General features: G+C 37.8%; 1 protein-coding gene across 1 annotated transcript; it reads right to left on the reverse strand.

Annotated features, from left to right (window-relative positions):
• Window positions 1-19,790: 19,790 nt before the first annotated feature.
• On the reverse strand, window positions 19,791-20,396 carry LOC145764288 (SCAN domain-containing protein 3-like). The gene has a single exon (XM_082575910.1). It carries the CDS (start codon window positions 20,394-20,396, stop codon window positions 19,791-19,793), a length of 606 nt encoding a protein of 201 aa, XP_082432036.1.
• Between the last annotated feature and the right edge of the window lie 119 nt (window positions 20,397-20,515).

The following is a 20,515-nucleotide window of genomic DNA, read 5'->3' on the forward strand; positions in this document are numbered from 1 at the left end:
ATTTAATTAAAGAGTCATTTTATTGTTGGCTATTAATATTTTCAAAGAATAAATCAAGTGAAGCTGAAATGAAGTAGCCAACGTTGCAATTGTTTATTTTGTAGAAACGTGTAGGGCGAATGGAAACTTTAAACTGGTTCGGTATCAAACACGTTATCGCGTTCGCGTTTTGTTGCTCCTGCCTTTTTCTAGACCTCTGCTCAGTTTGGCATAAACAAACTTGGCAAACTGTTGGCTACACTTCTGACCAACCCTGGTCTTAAATATTCATAGTATACTTGTACGGTATCAGAAAATAATAACAGCATTGATAGCCTATTACAAAAATGTAAAATTGTAGCAAAATCATGGTATACATTTGCATAATTTTAAAGAAAACACCGAAATTGTTATGAATTGGCACAACGCGGGCAATGCTTCTGACCAATGTTAGCCAACCACACAATTGTGTTTTGAAGCAATACCACATGAAAAGAGGTTTGTGTTAGTAATTGTAAAGATTAAAACAAATAAACCTGAAATAAAATCTTTGAGACCTTTTTGAACGCATGATAAGAAATAAGTTATTGAAATTGATGGCGTATTGTTGGCAACATGTTGGACATAATTGCCAATCTTGTGCCCTCACATCCAGCATATAGCCGACATTGCAATTGTTTATTTTGTGGAAACGCGTAGGGCAAATGGAAACTTAAACTGTTTCAGTATCAAGCACGGAATCACGTTCGCGTTTCTGTTGCTCTTACCTTTTTCTAGACCTCTGCTCCGTTTGGCATAAACAAACTGAAATGAAACTACTTTGTTGGCAAACCGTTGGCTACACTTCTGACCAACGCTGGTCTTAAATATTCATAGTATACTTGTACAGTATTATAAAAACAATAACAGCATTGATAGCCTATTATAAAAATGTAAAATTGTAGCAAAATGATGGTATACATTTGCATAATTTTAAAGAAAACACCGAAATTCTTATGAATTGGCACAATGCGGGCAATGCTTCTGACCGATGTTAGCCAACCACACAACTGTGTTTTGAAGCAATACCACATGAAATGAAGTTTGTGTTAGTAGTTTTAAAGATTACAGTAAAACAAATAAACCTTAAATAAAATCTTTGAGACCTTTTTGAACGCATAATAAGAAATAAGTTATTGAAACTGATGGCGTATTGTTGGCAACATGTTGGACATAATTGCCAATCTTGTGCCCTCACAGCCAGCATATAGCCGACATTGCAATTGTTTATTTTGTGGAAACGTGTAGGGCTAATGGAAAGTTTAAACTGTTTGGGTATCAAGCACGTTATCGCGTTCGCGTTTTGTTGCTCCTGCCTTTTTCTAGACCTCTGCTCAGTTTGGCATAAACAAACTAAAATGAAACTACTTTGTTGGCAAACTGTTGGCTACCCTTCTGACCAACGCTGGTCTTAAGTATGCATAATATACTTGTACGGTATCAGAAAATAATAACAGCATTGATGGCCTATTATAAAAATGTAAAATTGTAGCAAAACGATAGTATACATTTGCATAATTTTGAAGAAAACACCGAATTGTTATGAATTGGCACAACGCTGGCAATGCTTCTGACCGATGTTAGCCAATCACACAACTGTGTTTTGAAGCAATACCACATGAAAAGAGGTTTGTGTTAGTATTTTTCAAGTTTAAAACAAATAAACCTGAAATAAAATCTTTAAGACCTTTTTGAACGCATAATAAGAAGTATTGAAATTGTTGGCGTAATGTTGGTAATGTTGGCAAAATGTTGGACAAAATTGCCAGCCTTGTGCCAACATACCCAGCATATAGCCAACGCTGGCCCAGCAATCAATGTTTGCTGGGAAGATGATTGGTCTCTATGACTTGGATAGAAGAAGTGGCAAATGGTGGCGAAAAGTATTTTTCCGTCTGCTACTAACTTCTGCATTCAATTCATCTATAATTTTCTGTGAGATAAATCACAAAAAAATTCCATATATTCAGTATTTTGTGAATCTTGCAGAAAGCATGATTGATTTGGGAAGGAACAAGCTTGGAAAAAGAAGAAAACAAAACGAATTGGAAGGCATTCAGCATCTTTCAAGAAAATGGCCGGCGTTGGTGTTGGAGAACATCTTCCACTGAAGCACAAAAGCAGAAGGTGCATTAGATGCAATGCAAGAAAAATTGAAAAGAGAACCAATTACTTGTGTCAGAAGTGCAATGCTCCTTTGTGCATGGACTGGTTTGCAGCGTATCATAGCTGAACTATGCATGCACCAGCTTGATGTGACAATTCTTTGAGGATTTCTTGGTCGAAGTTGGCATGTTTTACTGGCAGACAATTCTTGAACAAACTTATTTTTGTATCACACATTATAAAAATTTTTAATTGTACAATACCAATGGGATAAAATTATTCAGAGAATGAATATCGTTGGGACACATATGTCCGACTTCAAAAACAGAGTAAAAAAGTGGGGAATTATAAAAATCCATAAAAAACGCTAATACGACATCTATTTGACTTGTTTTCAATAAAAATTAAACTTCTAAGTGCATTATTTCAAATCGGTATTGAAAGGGTTAACCTACATACTACATTGTTAAAGCTTTGGTAAAGAGTTTGCTTTTTTGAATCATAGACAAGCAAAAAAAAGTAATCATAACGGGATTAACATAATGTAGGCTTTTACACGCAAAACAAAATATATAACATAATAACTCAAACGTTTTCGACACGTAGCCTACGTGTGTCCTCATCTGGAATTAAATCTGCAACAAGATACATAAAATGAAAAATTGTAAATCTGGAAATCAGATCTGCCTCCAGAGATGATATAAATTTGTCGATCGTGGCATTGTTAGTGCACGTTTCACAAGAGGCGGTGTGCTGTAATAGCATTTTTGGCTGTTAAGTTTGGGTGTGCTCCCCGGACCTTGTAAACAAATATCTGTTTGACATGCCAATCTAGGGTATGTCTGGTTTGCGTCACGCAAACAAATAAGTTTGTACACAACATTCGAAGAAAGAGCAAATCTCTCGAGGCAGATCTGATTTTCAGACTAAGATCATGGAAGCCTTAAGAATCAAACTTAACAATCCATCTCTCAATCGGCAGTTATTCGCCTGTGGCTCATCGTTCCTTTTGTGTGTGTTCTAATTGTTTGTCCAATCCCTGTAATTTACACCTCAGGCTCATGTGATCGGTTTCCCACCGTACAATTTACTCGTGATCAGTCTTGAATCATTTGTTCAGTTTATGCTGTTCAGTCCGGATTGTCGTTACAGTTAGGCTATAGTGCAAAATCAAATTTATCTTAAAATTTTTCATTTTATGTAACTTAGGTTCCAGATTTAATTCCTGATGATGACATACGCACGTGTCGAAAACGTTTGAGTTATTAATCAAGAAAATGAAGTATCTTCTGACAGGTGTCAAACCCACAACAAAATAATGAGAATAAATTTCTTTGCATTGCGAGTTATTATGTTATATATTTTGTTTTACGTGTAATGCATTATGTTAAACCCGCTAAGGTTACTTTTTTTGCTTATCTATATACTACATTGTAATGAGTAGTTTAGCCCAGGGGTCGGCTTTGATGGATGAGCAAGCATGCATAGAGAATAACCATGTGGGTTAAAAAATGAAAACAATGAGCAAAAAAAACTTTGAAAATATTACACTACAAAAACCTGTTATTGGATTCCAATATCATATTTTGGATAGGCTACATTGTTGAAACATGTCCTACAGCAGTGGTTCCCAACCTTTTTGTTGTCACGGACCCCTTTAGACAAATTATTAATTCTGCGGACCCCTACCTAAATTTTGCCTAAAACTCAATGAACATACTATTAACTATTGTAATAAGTATGCTACTCAACTACTGTAGCCTACTGGCCCCTATTACTGTGTCATATTGCATTGCTGCTATGACTCCAGCGGCAAATATCAGGTTAAACAGTTGCTCAAATAAGAAAATGAATAAATTGTTCAAGAAATGTCAGCAGTAGGCCACTTGAATATTAAGGTGACCCAATGTGCCATGTCGAAACTTTTTCAACGTAAGAAAATTTAATGAGAGGGCTGTTGTTGCCTTTCCTGAACTAAACGACTGAACTGTGGTTGAGTTTTTGACAATGCAACACGCATGTCATCATCTTCAACGTCCAGGCGATTTCGATATTTAGTTTTTATTGTAACAAGAGCTGAGAATCCTACCTCGCAAAGGTAAGTGGTTATGAATGATAACAAAACAATAATCGCTTGCTTTGCCAAGAATAGGTAGATTTGCAGTTGTGAGCACCAAAATTCTTCCACAGTTTTTGGATGAAATTCAATGCTTAATAACTCTTTTGATTTCAAATCAATTAGGTTATCTTTACTGAGATCGTCATCGCTAATGTTGTTCAAGTCAAAATAAAAAGGATTTCGAATCCATGTTTCAACCAGTGCTCCACTTTGGTGGTAATTACCACAATTGTGGAATTTTCATCATGCTTGTGGTAATGAAAAATTTGTGGTAATTTAGTGGTAATATGGAAATTTTGTGTGGAAATGTTGCCAAAATGTGGAATTATAAATTTTGAAAATTTGACATAAAATACTATCAATAAATAAGAGCATTTAAACTGTTGTCTTCCGAAATCGAACAGATATGCAAAAAACTACTTATAATAGCATGCGACTAACATGTTCCACTGTTTTCAGTTTGATTTTGGAATGGGTCCTGACTTTTGACTTTGAACGTAAGGTGACCATGTGATCATATTCATAGTAGGCCTACAGTACTTTGCTTACTTATTTTGGACGTTTTAATAACTGTTATTGTAATAACCGGTACTGTTAATAAACTGAGTATTTGTTTTAGACCTTATTTTACACTATATAGTGTAAATATAGCCAAATAATAGCGTTGCCAGATAAGGAGTTCTGTCCTAATTTGAGAAAAGTTTAAAGCTGTTGAAAACAAAAAGGCAGTGGCTATTTGACCGGCGCCAGTCTTTGAATCTGAAACACTATTTGTCTGGTCATGACGTCACTATACAGGCACTTTTTTTTCTTTTTCTCTTTCAAAGCAAAAGACAAGAAGCGCGTATATAAGTTCTAAATTCAACAATTTTATTGAACTCGATCCGTGGCGCGTGCGATACTTCGCGGGCTTCTATTCTAGAGAAAAAGAAAAAAAGTGCCTGTATAGTGACGTCATGACCGGTCAAATAGTGTTTCAGGTTCAAAGACCGGCGCCGGTCAAAAAGCCACTGCCAAACAAAAACTTGCATTTTGGAATTTTTTTTAGTTCTGGGTAAAGATCAAAACCCTAACCTTATTCCTAAGTCTAACCCTTGCCTTAACCCTTCCTAACTTTAATCCTAAACTCTGGCAACACCTGATTGTAACCATGTCAACAAGTGGGTAAAAATAGCCAAGTTAATGTAAAAGTAAGTCGAAATACGGTCAAAATCGGGAAGAAACTCACAGTAAAAAATGTGGTAATCTGAGGACAAATGTGGTAATACAAGTGGTAATCTAGCTTTGTAAAAGTGGAAGCACTGGTTTCAACTTCGTTCGGCAGGTGTTCTAAATTAAAATAACGTTGAAAATGAGATTTGCAGGGTTTCCAAGTGTGCGCAAAATTTTTCTCTTATAGAGATCAAAAGAGTAGGCTACATTCTCTTTGAGTTTCATCCATCAAGATAAGATTTTCTAACATTGGAAAGTCAACGTAATTTACCTGCTTCCAATCTGCGTTTCCAAACCGGCAACTTGGCTAAAAACGCTTTCAGTTTTTCAGCTGCATCAGTTTGTCACACCTGGTCCTTGAATGCCACGATTAACATTGTTAATATGACCGAAAATATCGGCTAAGTAGGCCATGCCGTATAGAAAACTTTTACTCTCAAACAATTTTGAGAGGGGTTTTCCTTTTGCTTTCAAAAGAGTTGATACCTCATTTTTTAGATGCTGCAGTCGTTTTAAAACTTCTCTAGATAACTAACGTAGCCTACCTCAGAATGATACAAAAGTAGGCTACTGCGTAATCTGACCCTACTTCTTGACAGAGCGCTTTAAAAGTACGGTGGTTTAAAGCTCTGCTTTTGATGAAATTAACGACAATTTCTTTAACGAGAATTTCTTTGAGACTTGCTGCTAAAGTTTTTGCTGCTAAGGCGTAGCCTACCTGTGCAAGAAGCAATGGGTAACAACCACGCGAGGAGCTTCGTTTTTTACTAAAGCAGCAAATCCGGATTTTTTCCCACGCATGGTGCTCCATCCGTGCATATAGAACAAAGTTTTCTTTTTCCAAAATTTATCAAGGTAATCACTGCCTCCAAATGCTTTATCACGGACCCCCAAGGGGTCCGCGGACCCCAGGTTGGGAACCACTGTCCTACAGGATCATTTTGGTGCAACACCACTATCACTAAATTTAAGACACGCATTCATTCTAAGACGAACAAAAGAGTATAAGCAACTAAAAGTATCACTCAACAGCACTACAAAACCACTAGAGAAAATAGAACACAATTGTTGGCGAGATGACATGGCTTTTCTTGATCATTTAGGCTAATATCATACTACGTCTAAGATTTTCAAAGGCTCATGATGAAGCTTTCCAAAAGTAAATTTTCACTCGATCACTTCTTGCTCTCAGAAATATAATTTGAAATTCCTGAGCGATTTTTTCTTTGTTTGCTTTCAATCTAATACCAGCATATGCGACAGTGACATAGCCAGAAAATCAATTTCTTTTTTTGGGGGGAGCAAATATATTTTATTTTTAATACTTGATAGGCTATATAAAGTGTGGTTAAAAATATAGCTGCTGAATGCAGCCATAAATGTATGAAACGCCATTCAACATGTAACACAATGTCATAAAAATATTTTAATAGTAGGAAACATATTGTTTGTGAAAGCAATATAAAAATTTTTATGGGCGATTGCTCCCCCAAGCCCCCATCCCCGTAGTTACGTTCTTGGTATGCGGACAGCTGAAGCGGCATGTAAGCTTGTTCTTTACTCAGTGCTTCAATCCTGCTGATGTTGGCAAATTATCAGAAACGAGTAAAAAGTATCGAAAGGCTTTGAAGTCATTTAGGCAGTTTTGGTCTATACAGCAGCCTGCTGATGACAATATTAATACAACATTCAGATATCTCTGCAGTGTGCAGAGCGTGCACAGATACCGGTATGCAATGCAATGCACAGGTGTAAAAAGAAATGCAAAACTTGCTTCCACTCTGTAAATCCACTTAAAAACTGCATATTAAATGTCTTTTTACAAATGCGCGTTTTTGTAAAAGTAATTTAACCCATTTGTATAAATTATGTAAATAGTATTGCATAGTCAGATGATAGTTTTTGCAATCGGGGGGTGAAGTAGGCTTACTTTTACGTAAAATGAAAATTTTCTACATACTTAACTCATGATTTGCATGATAAAACTCCACAAAATATGATATGGGGACATAAATTTATATAACTTATAGGCTATAAACTATATTTTAAAAAACTTCATATCCCTATTGTAGAGGCTTTGAACCAGGCCTGCCACTCAGATTGACAGAGTAAAACTTCCGATTGTTGAAGTGTTGTTATCAGGTGCCGCTGAATGAATAGCAAACCTTATATTGCGTTGCTCAAACGCACACCCCGAGAGTGAAATCAGCGCCGCCTGATCTCGAAGCTTCTTCGTTCACGATAGCACGCGCTAACCAACTGAGTTATTGGGACAGACGAGTGTAACATTGATATCAAATATATGTTTCTTGGCAACCGATTGTAGCCAAAAGTTACTTTTAAAAACAGGTGATAACATTCACAATCATGCAATTTCATGTCTAAATGTCACAAAAATTCTTGGTTTTGTCGAACCACACACAGTACACAAGGGAAGGTCAGGAGAAGGAAAGAATTTAGACTGCTGGTTGATGAGAGGTATCTGTGCTTCTGGGTCGCTTGTCTGATCCACTGGTAAAGGTGCCTGAACTTTAAATTGGTCATTTTTTTCAAATTCATTCTCATTGCAGCAATGATTACTCAAATTGTCGTTGCTCTTTTCTTGTGTGCCGTGATCTGTTCTGATGTTTTCAGATGGAGGAATAACGTTTGTTAATGGTAACTGTTCCGATTGATTGCCAATTTGTCTAACTTCAATGCCATCTAGGGGCAAGGGTGGGATAATTTGAGAATTGGTGTTTTCTACATTTGATTTTATATGAACTTTATGGCTACATATCTGGTCTGGTTTGAACATGTCGTCGCTTTCGTTCTTTATTAAAACATTTCGCAATTCGTCTTCTGCAAGCGATATTATTTCCTTTTTATTTGGTAACATTTGCTTTTTGTTTGTGTTACTTGACAACAACTCATACAAGTTTGTAAGGCTTTGTGGCATATTAATGTATTGGCAGCCTTGAAACTCTTTGGAAAGGGGTAGCTCGTTAACATTTTCAAATGTTACAAAGATAAACTTGTTGTTTGATTTCACGCTATGACGTAATAAGGCTTCATGAATGTACTTCAATATAGGCATGATGAACATGTCAAAACTGTGAGCTTTTCTAAGGTTTGCATCAGTTTTCCATAATTTAGAAAGCTCTGTAGTCCAGATCACCACAATTTTATCATTTTCTCGCACTTGTTGCAACCACCCCAATGGATCTTTGTCCACTCTTCTCCAAGTGGATATGTCAACATCAAATCCAAGTTCATTATGCAGAATACAAGCCAAAGTCGATGCGACGTTTCTCACACTTGGTATTGACTCTTCCATAAAGGCAACGAGCACGGTAGGGTTAAAGAACAGTGCAAAATTGGAAACTTTTTTGTTTAATTTTATTAGTTGAAAGCCTTTACTCAGTATTACATAGCAAAACCACAAAAGCAGCAAAAACAGAACTAATCCGATTCCAATAGGAATAATCAAGAAATCTGTTGAAGACGATCTTATAGTGCACTGAACAAAGCTCAAATTTTCTGTTAAAAGGTATTCTTGCTTTCCCAACCCGTACAAACGCAAAGTAAAATCTGAACTGAAATCATATTCCAAAGGGATGGTAACGTTATATAACGTTCCACGTGATATGTTTCCAAGATTCATATCTAATATTTTGTTACCACTGAAAGGTTGTTCAGTGTTTTGCAAATAAAGATCGAGGTGCGATTTTGCAACGTAATCGAGAGGTTGATAAAACGTAACATGAGCTGACCTATTGTAGCAAAACAATTTTTCAACAGATAGTTTCAACTGCCGACGTAAGACGCATTCCCTAACGTTTTCCATTCTTTTATCAAAGCAGTCTGGAATAGCAACTGGGATCAACAGGCTTTTATTATTATCCTCTTGTGGAATATTATTGATGCTTGCTACAAAATGGTCTCCAGGTAAAACAATATCCCTCTCTGTTACTCCAAAGCACTTGTAGGAAAACTTTGCATTAATATGATGATAATAGTCCAGTTGTGTATCAAGACAATATTGCAATTCTGAGCAATTCACGACCGATTGTTTATCTTTTGTCAACTTACAAAGAACTATTTCGTACCCTTTTAAATCACTTATTGAAAGGTCGTCACTGGGCCTCCAAGAAAAGTCTAGCAATATGTCGTCATAGTGACCAGCTTGATCTCGTTTCAGGCACCAACCATTGCTGCGAACTTCAACTGGTGTTGAAGGCGACAATCCAGAGATATCTCTGCAATGCGAACTGACGGAGCAAGATATAAAGTTTAGTGACCCTTCGAGCTGCTGATAGCCGGGAACGGATATAGAGCAGTTTTGTTTACAACTTTGAAAATCGCAGACATCAGTTTCACAGTTGCAACAATAAGTAAAACAGAGTAAGAAAATCAATTTTAATTTACAAAACTGTTTGTCCATTTTGTATTTTATTCTCTTTAAAAAATGAAATTTGAAGACCCTTGGAATTAAAACAATCGGTTTATTTACGGCTTCTCTTCTAAACTTTGCAGTAACAATAGCAACATAGAGAAAAGGTCAGGAAAAGTGTAAAGTGGCAAAACGGACACGTTCCCTTGATGAACAATCGCTTTCACGTGGATAAGCGGTTAGCATCACATTGCATCAGATTGTTTTTTCCGCTTTAACAAAAAAACACTTCCAGCTCGCAAAAAAGTCTTTTTTAAACATTGATACAACGTCTGCGAGACTAATTTTCTGGTCGAGGTAGGCTACTCCTGCGCCGTCTCTGGGTGGACCAGAATTTAAACGACACGAAAATTCCAAGCAAAATAAACAATATGAACACTGAGTTCCAAAACAAAAGCCATAAGACTGACAGGAGGTCTGGGAGACAATTCTGGCTGTTTTTACTTTGTTTTAGTCGCTTTTTGCGTATTTTGTGCTCCAATGTTTTGTATTGTCGCCTCAGACACGCAACTTATATTTGAATAACTTCATCCAATTGAAAACTAGATTCTGTACAAGCTATAGTCACAAAGTTTGGTTTAAAATTGAAGCAAAGTTTGTCATTTTTTTATGATTACAAAGAGATTTCAATAACTTATTTTTTACAAAGCTTTTTTAGACTTATATGGTATCTCACAGCCTCACTCTTTCAGAGAAATTTGAACATCCGTCCACGGTATTTTACACCCTTGTCGTTGCACCGTCTCGATCCCACATGTCATGTATTTATGATTTTAGCAACGCTGATTTGAGGCAACATTGTCACTAACTCGCAAACACATATTTTAATGGCCAGGAATAGCAACGAATTAAACTGCATTGTTTCGCATTTTCGCATATTGTCTTGAAGCAATTTGATTGCCTTTTCTGTATCGAGATAAAATCTTTGCAGAATAAATGTGTTTGAAACAAATTCGGCAAAGAAAGTTTTTCAGTAAAAATCTTAACTGAAAATGATACCAATACAGGAAAATTTAGCAAAAAAAAAACTTTGAAACACACTTATTTCTTTTTACTGTTTTGTTCCATTACAGATAATAATTTCTTAACTTGACTATAACCGCTAAATTACAACAAAACATGTCTTGCCTAATCTCGATTTGCACAAAAAAAACATTGATAAGTTGCGTTAATAAAGAAAAATAAACCACATAAAAGGCTATTACGAGTAAGGTTAGCAAAAATTTCAAAAAAAATTGTTAGGCTATTGCCAACTGTGTATTTTTCAATAAGGAGGTGATCTTCGAAACCCTTCCCTTTGTACTTCACTTGTCCCTTGTCGTGACGTACCTGAGTTCTTTTTGAACCTAAACGTTAAAAGTTCTAGGCGTAATATATTTTATTACGCGTCGCTGAAATGGAATGATTCTGACTACCTGCTGCTACTAGATACTCTGTTATAAACAAAATCTGCCCCTTGAAAAAAGAGAACAAAGGTATGTGTGTGTGTGTGTGCGTAATTTTTTGCGGATCCTTAAAATAAATGCCATACACAACACATAGTATGATAGTAGCCTACTAATAGTGACTGTATTGTATCAATTGACATAGGCATATTGACCTATTGTAGGCTACGTGTACGTGCACTTAGTAAAAATACGCTTTTTCTACCTCTTACCAACCTTAACTGACAAATTTACTCAATCAAAAGCTATCTTTATCAATTTTCACTGACGTTGAAATCTGCTCAGCATTTGAAAAGGTGGCTGGTTTCATTTTCTTTAGTGCACAAACAAGCGTCGTAAATCATTAATTAAGTACATTCATGAGAAGCAGTCGATTGATTTGACCACGCATCATGATATGTTGATTTTACATGTATAAACACAAAATGAACGGATCAATAGACCTTTTGTTTAACAGGGATACAAAGATTAAGAATAAGCTTTTTCTAAATAAAATTGATATTTGCAACAAACTGGATATGAACTTTGGACTTGTTTGTCGATTAGGATGTCAGTGAGTGAGTTTGGACAATTGTTCTTAGCCTATGTCATAGATGTGCAATTACGATTTTATTTTCCTCTTTACTGAAATTCCGCGTACACTTCAGTGTCGTAACTAGAGGTTTGTGTAAAACTGTAAATGAAAGGTCGTCGGACCACTCGCGCTCGACAACTCAGCAAGTACATTTCAGCTGCTGTCCAACTTATAGCAAATTGGATTTTCAGCTAACATCAGATTTGCTTGGTCATCGCTTGCTAAACTGAATTTGCTAACTTGTGACATGCCGATAAGTTTCGGCTTACTTTAATTGTTGCTTGCTCAGTTCATCATTTGACGACTTCAGCCACTTGCTGAAATGTTGCTAGCTCAGTTGTCACTTGCTTAACTGCCTTTGGTCAGTTTACAACAGCTGACTTGTGGGAGACTTGGTCATATCAAGAGGGCTCTTAGGCCTATTGCGTAAATGACTTTAGTCGAGCGCTTTTCGTTGAAATTTTGGTGCCTTCCACCCAAGTTTATTTTATTTTTTTCTAATCCTCTCTTGTAATAGGCCCAGAACGTTGGTAAAGGTTGAAAAGATGATCGGGAAAGCGCCAACTTTTGTGAAATCGGCTACCTCAATAATCATTTTCGAAAAGCCTTGCTTTACTGGAAGCAAAGTTCTGAATGCTAAGGTTTCGAGGTAAATAATGCAATGAGTAGCCTACTAAGACTATATTTACTGATAACAAAGCCAAATTGTACAATGGATCAAGCACAACAAATTCTCCAACTGTGAATATTGATTCCCAGCTGCCAAGAAAGTTAACTTTCTTCAAAACATAAAGTATAAAAACATATAATATATTGGAGTCGGACGGATAATCCGGAACATTGAAATCAGTGCAAAAGCATTAAATGATTGATTGAATTTTTATCCTCGGACTGGGAAAGCTCCTTGCAGAGCTTAATCCTGGTAGTTTCGCATACTTATGGAGGCTTTGAATCACTGACGCAGGCCCCGTCACCGACAGAGTGGAGTTTCCGATTGTTGCAGTGTGGTTGCCGGGGAATTATTCCATCCATTAGGTGCCGCTGAATGGAGAGCAGTCCTTAACGTACGTAGCTCAAGCGCACACCCCGAGAGTCGAACCAGCTCTTTGTAGAGCTCGAGCTTCTTGTAAGAAATGTTTGACTCGCCGCCTCCCTGTTGAGAACTATAACGTCTTAAACTAGAGCAGTGGTTCTCAACCTTTGTCTTGGCAGACCTCTTTTGGTATCCTCGAAGCGGTCGCGAAATCTTAACAAAAATTTTATTTGAAATTTTAGAATATCGCGTCTCCTAATAGAAAGAAATGTTGCATAAGTTTTGAGTCAGTAGCCGTAGGAAATGAGGTGCAAGGGGTGGGGGGAGTCGAACTCCGCTACAAAAAAGTCGCAAATTCGGGAAAGAATTTCCGGTTATTTGGGCAAATTGAAAATTGTTGCGTTTTTAAAAATATATTTGTAAAGTCGAAATTTAGGCATAGTTTGTTTGCAACCCCAAAAATGTTTTATTCTCCTAGAGCTATGTGAGCCTATGTCCCAATCGACACACTTGAAAAAATCTGCTGAACACGCAGCGCACTTATGGCGATCGATAACATTGACGAAGTTATGTTATATTTAATGTTGTAATGTATTGTTGTAATGTTGTAACAGTTCAATTTTACTTGGAAATTAAATGCCACTTTGAAACGACATTTTAATACAAAAATAAAATAAAGTAAGTTAGGCTATTCTTTTCCAAGTCAGAATGAAACTTAATAGGCCATATTGTTCTTAACTTAGCAGACAAAATGGGGAAAAAAGCTTTCTATGCATAGCATTTACCCACCGAACTACAATCGACAATCAGCACAACTTTTATAGATATTGATGTCACAAGGCCACAAAAATATAAGAGTGCCACACTAAAAATTTGTGACCACGAAACATTATGTACGCATAAGCAATGACAAAATTTTTCCTGATGTAGCCTAACAAAAACAATCGTGCATGAAAATTTTTATTAGCAACAATGATCTCAACTAACCATTTGAAGACAGATAAAATTAAATGTGAGAAATAGCTCGCGGCACGCCAGAGTATTGTAAATGGCATCTAGGTTGAGAAACACTATAAATACACAAATAGAGCACAAACAATTTTTAAATGTCTTAATTTATTAATCATGCTGCAAATTCGGAAAGTTTCATGGACCTCTTGAAAACACTTCCAGCCAGTTGAACCCCCAGTTGAAAACTGCTGAACTAGAACCTAACTTTCTGAATACCAAAGATGGGCAGTAACTAGTTAGGGGAGAGTGGGGTTGGTTGAATCATTTTAGGGTTTTATTCCGCTTGTGGGCGCCACAGACTACAGATCATGGTAAAAATTGGTCTGCTGATACTTGGACATACACTCTACTAGATGAAAACGGTTTCATGTAGATACTACAAAGCAGTTAAAATTGATGCAAATTTCAAAAAAGGTACTACTTTTTGAGACAACGGGGTTGGTTGAATCACATGGTGGGGTTAGTTGAATCATTCATAAAATCATTTTAAAAAATTCCTTGTTGTGTTGTATAACATAACACATTATTTCGAATAACTACAAACTAACTTAATGGCAAAATATTTATAGCATTCCACAAAAACAAGCAAAACAGTTTAACATATTTTGTGCAGATAAACAGCCCATCTGTACAGAGCTCATGAGCCAACTACGATACATTTCACCAAAGCTTCTCTGTCAACACTGTTATTGTAATTTTCTCCACATTGGTTGCATAGCATGCTCTTCCATCTGCAGTAGCTGCTGAACCTCTTTTTTCTTTTGATTGAATCTTGCTCTTCTTTTGAGGCTTCTCAGCACTCCTATGCTCAGTTGCTTCTTTTTCTGGTGTGCCCGTCAGTATCGCATACTTGAGGCGTTTTCTTCCTCCATTTCTTTTACCTGTTTTGACAGGAGCCTTGGGGAACGCACGCATCATTTCAGGGCTGAATGGCATTGAATTAACTCCAGGACTTGTCAATGCGAGTCTTTTCCGACGTGAACGAGAGGTTGAAGGTGTATTGACCGGTTCCTCATCGCTTATGGTGGCCAACAGGCCTTGCACCTCAGAAATTGAGCTTTCGTTCGAGGCTGGTGGCTCATCAGCAACGCCAATGTTCTGTGACATCACAGGCGTTTGAATATGATCACATTGGTTAGTGTTAGTGGATTCATTTGGCAGATTATTTGACACATCTCTGATTAATGATTTCATCAGGTTAAAATATAACGGGGTTGGTTGAATCACGTGATGCAACCAACCCCACCAAGATATCACAGAAAATAAGAGTAAAAGCTTTTTACACTGAGTTTGAACTTGGCCGTCATTACTGATTTCTTAACACTTAGCTAACTGGCTACAAAAATAACTTCCACCTTCTCATCTGCACACTATCTAACTAACGCTAAACGAAAAATACTAACAACACTGAAATGTTACAAACAGCTATAAAATATGGGGGTACTCAAAAACACCAACTAAACATCAACTTCGAAACTCGTGCGTTCCAGCGTGCTGAAATGATGGCCATGCCTTGCGAAAAAAGTCATCTGATTCGGTTCAATGATTTTAGTCTCAGCGCAGTCGACCGTGATTCAACCAACCCCCGATTCAACCAACCCCACTCTCCCCTACATAACTAGTTACATAACTAGTTACAGCTAATTAGGGGTAAATTCAGCAGGCTGGGTACCACCAAGTAACTCCTCTTCATAGACCTATTGCAATGATTTTGAACCTGTGATCTGTGGAACAGTCAGATGTTCCGCAAAAACAAGACTCTCGTAGACAGAGGTGAGCAGTAGCGCGCTACTTTTTTGGTAAAAGTAGCGGTAGCGGCGCTACTTTTTAGTTGGAGTAGCGGCTGCAGTAGCGGCGCTATTTTTTTCCAAAGTAGCGGTAGCGAGAGAGGCGCTACTTTGTTTCAGTCGCACTCTCGCTACCGCTACTTTTTAATTTAAATTTAAAAAAATGCTTGTTTTTTGGCAATCCTGGCGTGGTCAAGCAGCTATATACACTACAGTCAAACTTCGATACTATGCCACCCTTTGGGACCGAGAGAAAGTGGCATAGTAGCGAGAGTTTGTAAAAACATCCTTGTGAAGTGACAATGTAATGCCACGTTGTGTTGTACGATTATAATTGTACGAGGAAATTCAATCTGAGCCAGACCATGTTAATCTGCTCGAGATCTGGGAAGCGCTGCCTGCCGAGGAAAACATGCACGAGAACGAGGAGATCGAGCTGTCTGACTTTCTTGAAGCTGATGAGCGCCTCGAGACTGGTGGGTCTCTCACAATGGATGAGATTGCGAAGGAGATGTTGACAGCGAGGAGCTGATTGAAAGCAAAGATAATGAGATAACTGTTGAGGAGGAAATGGTTTCGGTCGAGGAAGCCCAACGGGCATGGAGTACTGTCCGGAAGTTCATGCAGCAGAGAAGCGGGAAGCCCAGTGTGATGCCGCCGATGCCGGCATGTGATCGGCTAGACGACGAGGTGCACAAAATCTGTCGAAAGAACATGCGCCAGCTGACGATTTCTCAGATTTTTGGGCTGAGCTACAGTAGATAACTTGAGAGAAACATTTGCCTAAATGCACATACACATACTTTATACCAGGGTTTCCCAAAGCTTTTTGGGTCACGGACCACTATTTGTGAATCTGTTTATTCGCGGACCCCCAATACAAAGGTAAAAATAAATAAAACCGAATTTTGTTTATTTAACAAACTGACAACATCAATGGGACGGATGAGATTGCTTCTTATTGCATAAGTCATCAATTCTCAAAGTGATTTGTGAAAGGCAAACTCGTAAGTCAGGGTCCACGGAAAGTCTGGGTCTGTATTTTGTCTTCATGTTGGCAAGAGCTGTAAATGCTGTCTCACACATGTAGGTCGTGGCAAAAGGCAATAAAATTTTAGTTGCCTTTTGCGATAGCAATGGTTTCTTACACAACACTCAACCAGAAAGATGCAATAGTTGTTTGATTGAAACTAAGCATTAAAGTTCGATCAGATGATAATTCGGCTAATTCTTCTTCTTCGCGTCCTGACAGATCAGTCTTTGTAACAACAAAAGTGTTTAAAATCCAGCCAAAATTCTCATATGACTCTTTTAAAAATTACTTCTTGAAATGTGCAGAAAGCAATTCCAAATGTTGTGTAACGTCAGAGAAAATAAACTCTGTATCAATATTAAGGAAATCATTTAAGTTGTAAAGAACTGCGGCAATTATCTTTGATAGGGTATGTAATTTACCACGTATATATGTGACTTTTTAATTTCTTGTCATATTGCCACGGACCACCAGTGCAATCGTCGCGGACCACCAATGGTCCGCGGACCACAGTTTGGGAAACCCTGCTTTATACCTACATATACGTTTTACAGCCGTTTAATCGTTTCGTTCGTAGCGTTTGTTGTTTTGTTAATACAGTAATACTGTACTTTCATGTGGCATACTAGCGAGGGCAAGGGGTGGCATATAGTAAATATATTTTCTATTGAATTTAGTTGGTGACGATGAAAAGTGGTATAGTAGCGAGGGCGGCATAATAGCAAAGTGGCATTAGACTAGGCTTTAGACATTCTCCAGGGCGAGTCCAAGGCGTATTAGGCTACGGAGTCTTGCTTCCAACCATTACAATTTGCGCGAAGAAGTTGACCGAGATCAGTAATCTTGTGACCTGTGAGGAGTTGAAAGTGAAATTCCTTGAAGGGGGGAAGAAACGATTCAACAAGTGCTTCAACGATATGAAATGCGTTGTGGCATCATGTCTTCATCCCTCCTTCAAGACGTCGTGGCTACAATTTCTGCACTACGTTTCCATGGATGATGCTGACGCACTGCCAGAAAAATTCAAGGCAGATGTAATTCGACTGTTGTGGCAGACATCAAGCCAGGTTGATACTGAGAAGAGTGACACCAGTCACAACTCCGAGGATGAATTTTTTGGTGTGTTGGCGCCATCCCGTGAAACGTCTGCGCAGAAGGAAGCAGCAATTGTGGATGCCTTTTTTTCGGACAGGAGCAAGTAGGCTGCTTGAGCTTTTCGAATACGTGTCGAATACCGAGTTAAAACATCTATTCATTAAATACAACACCCCCATGCCTTCCAGTGCTGCGGTGGAGAGACTTTTCTCTGTTGGAAAGGATGTGCTTAAGCGAAAGCCGGCAGGACTTAGTGACTCTCATTTCGAAATGCTCGTGCTTTTGAAAAATGCGTAACAATAAATTTCCCTTAGAATGTGTTTTCTATACCGACGTTAAAATGACAGCGTAAACGAATAATAACATTCGTTTTCAAGGTCATTTTTGCGTCACTATAGAGACTTGAAGAGTGTTTCCTAGTGTCATTTTAGACAAAAGTAGCGGTAGCGCGCGCTACTTTGGTCCGAGTAGCGGTAGCAGGTAGCGCGCTACTTTTGTAAATTGGTAGCGGGTAGCGATAGCGCGCGCTATTTTGGCCCAAGTAGCGGTAGCGGGTAGCGCGCTACTTTAAAAGTAGCGGGTGCCCACCTCTGCTCGTAGAATACTATTGCCTTCGCGGTGAAGCTCAACAATGGTGCTAAAAAGTTTATGTGCATTATTAGTTGAGTACAATCAGGGTTGGAAGTAACGACTAGTTGTCACTATTCGATAGCGTTATTCGTTGCTTTCTGAATAGCCTATCGAATGCTTATAGCCTACCCATTCCTTTTAAAAATAAATAACTTATCGAACGCGCGTAATCCACTGCTTCTTATGCAAGCAACGAAATCATTATTCGTTTTTTACTAATCGATATTTATGGGATGGAGAACTGCTGAATCATTTTTTGTTGTTCACTTACTTCGTCGTCAAATGACTTTACGAGATTTAGTTTTCGGATTACTATCCGACCTAGTCCCCTTCCGGTTTTCGAACTATAAATGATTAAGTGTTGCCAACCTTGCGGTTTTCCAGCAAGTTTGGGCTTGTTTTTTTCGAGTTTGCGTATTTTTTCGAGTTTGAGAGTTGCTTGTTTTGTGGCCACTCAATTTTTAGTAATTGCTTGCTTTTCATTGCTTTTTTTAAGTGTCTATAGCGGAAAGTCATTGCTTTTTTAGGCACTATCGAATAGTGATGAAATAGTCCTTGCTTTTTGACTAACGACTTCCAACCCTGAGTACAATGCTTCATTGGAACATAGGCTATAATAACCTTATCTTGTTAGAGAACTAGGCTAGTTTTAAAATTGTAACATTCACACTAACATGAAAACGAGTCTACCTATAACACAAAAAACAAATAACAAAAAGTCAATGAACTGTAATTAAGTTTAGCTTATTTATCTTATTAGGGTGTTTCTGAGTTTCGGATAATAATGTATTGTTTGCTACACAATTACTTAATTAACTTACTTATTATGAGTTTCGATCAATGGATCGCAACATTTTTTTAGTGCAAAAAATGTTTCGTTGCCGAAAAAGGTTGAAAAACACTTGCTTTTCTTGGTAGCCTTTCTGGTTTAATTAGAGAAACTTGAAATCGTGAGCAGGCTGCTGAATAGTTCCAAACCAACGAGTTGTCTATTTTTGCAATTGCAAATTGCGAGTTGATAACGGTTGTCTATTTTTGTGTTATATAACAACATAAACAGCAAACCCATGTTCAGTTTCAAACTCAGTAAATCAAAAAAAAAAACGCAAAATAAAAGTAAACAAGCTTTTGAGACTGTTGCTTCAGGCTCTAACATCATCTAGGCCAGGGGTCGGCAACCTTTTTTGCTCTGCGGACCGGTTTCAAAATGAAATTTTTTCGCGGACCGGTCTTTAAAAAAATCTAATGTTCAACAATGAAAATTTATTGCAGCTCATATACTGCAAGGTCATTATTTAATGTGGGCCTTGAGCTTGTTTTGCCTCAACGAGACGATCCCACCTAGGAAATATAGAACTCAACGACACCCGCAATGTTTCTCTCACGTCCAATCTGTTTCGCGGTTTCGTCTTTGTTGCTGCCATTACAGAAAATCCAGACTCGCATAAATAGGATGTCGGAAATGGCAGCAAGGTTTTTAATGCTTTTATGGCAAGGTCAAGGTATTCCGGCAAGACTTTCATCCAAAACGTTGGTAGAGTCGTTGTATGAAAAATAACTTTCAAGCTACCGTCATTAGCAATATCCAGGAGCTGGTCCTGTTGTCGAACAGGTAAGGTCGATTCACCAGGTTTGAAAATAAATGGATTACGGATCCAATCCTTTGCATTTCGAGGGTCTTTAGCGCTTGGAAAATAGCGCTTGAATTCTATTAAAAGAGTAGGCCTACGCAAGTGTCTGCTCACAAGTTCGGAGAACTCTTGCTCAGGCTCACTGTCTTTCAAAGTCTCTGCTAATGTTTGAAACATGTCAAAAACCCCTTTGTTTACGCGCTGCTCCCACAATTTTAGTTTTTCTGTAAACACAGCCACTTTATCTGCCAACTTGAATACATTTGTCATTTTGCCCTGAAGCGAAAGATTTAGTTCATTGAGCAGATTGAATATGTCACACAAGTAGGCAAGTTTGAGAACCCATTTTTCATCAATAAATTTGCTAGCAAGATCTGAACTTTTCTCCA

This window comes from Aplidium turbinatum, chromosome 2, assembly GCF_918807975.1.
Source record: "Aplidium turbinatum chromosome 2, kaAplTurb1.1, whole genome shotgun sequence".
NCBI classification, from domain to species: domain Eukaryota; kingdom Metazoa; phylum Chordata; class Ascidiacea; order Aplousobranchia; family Polyclinidae; genus Aplidium; species Aplidium turbinatum.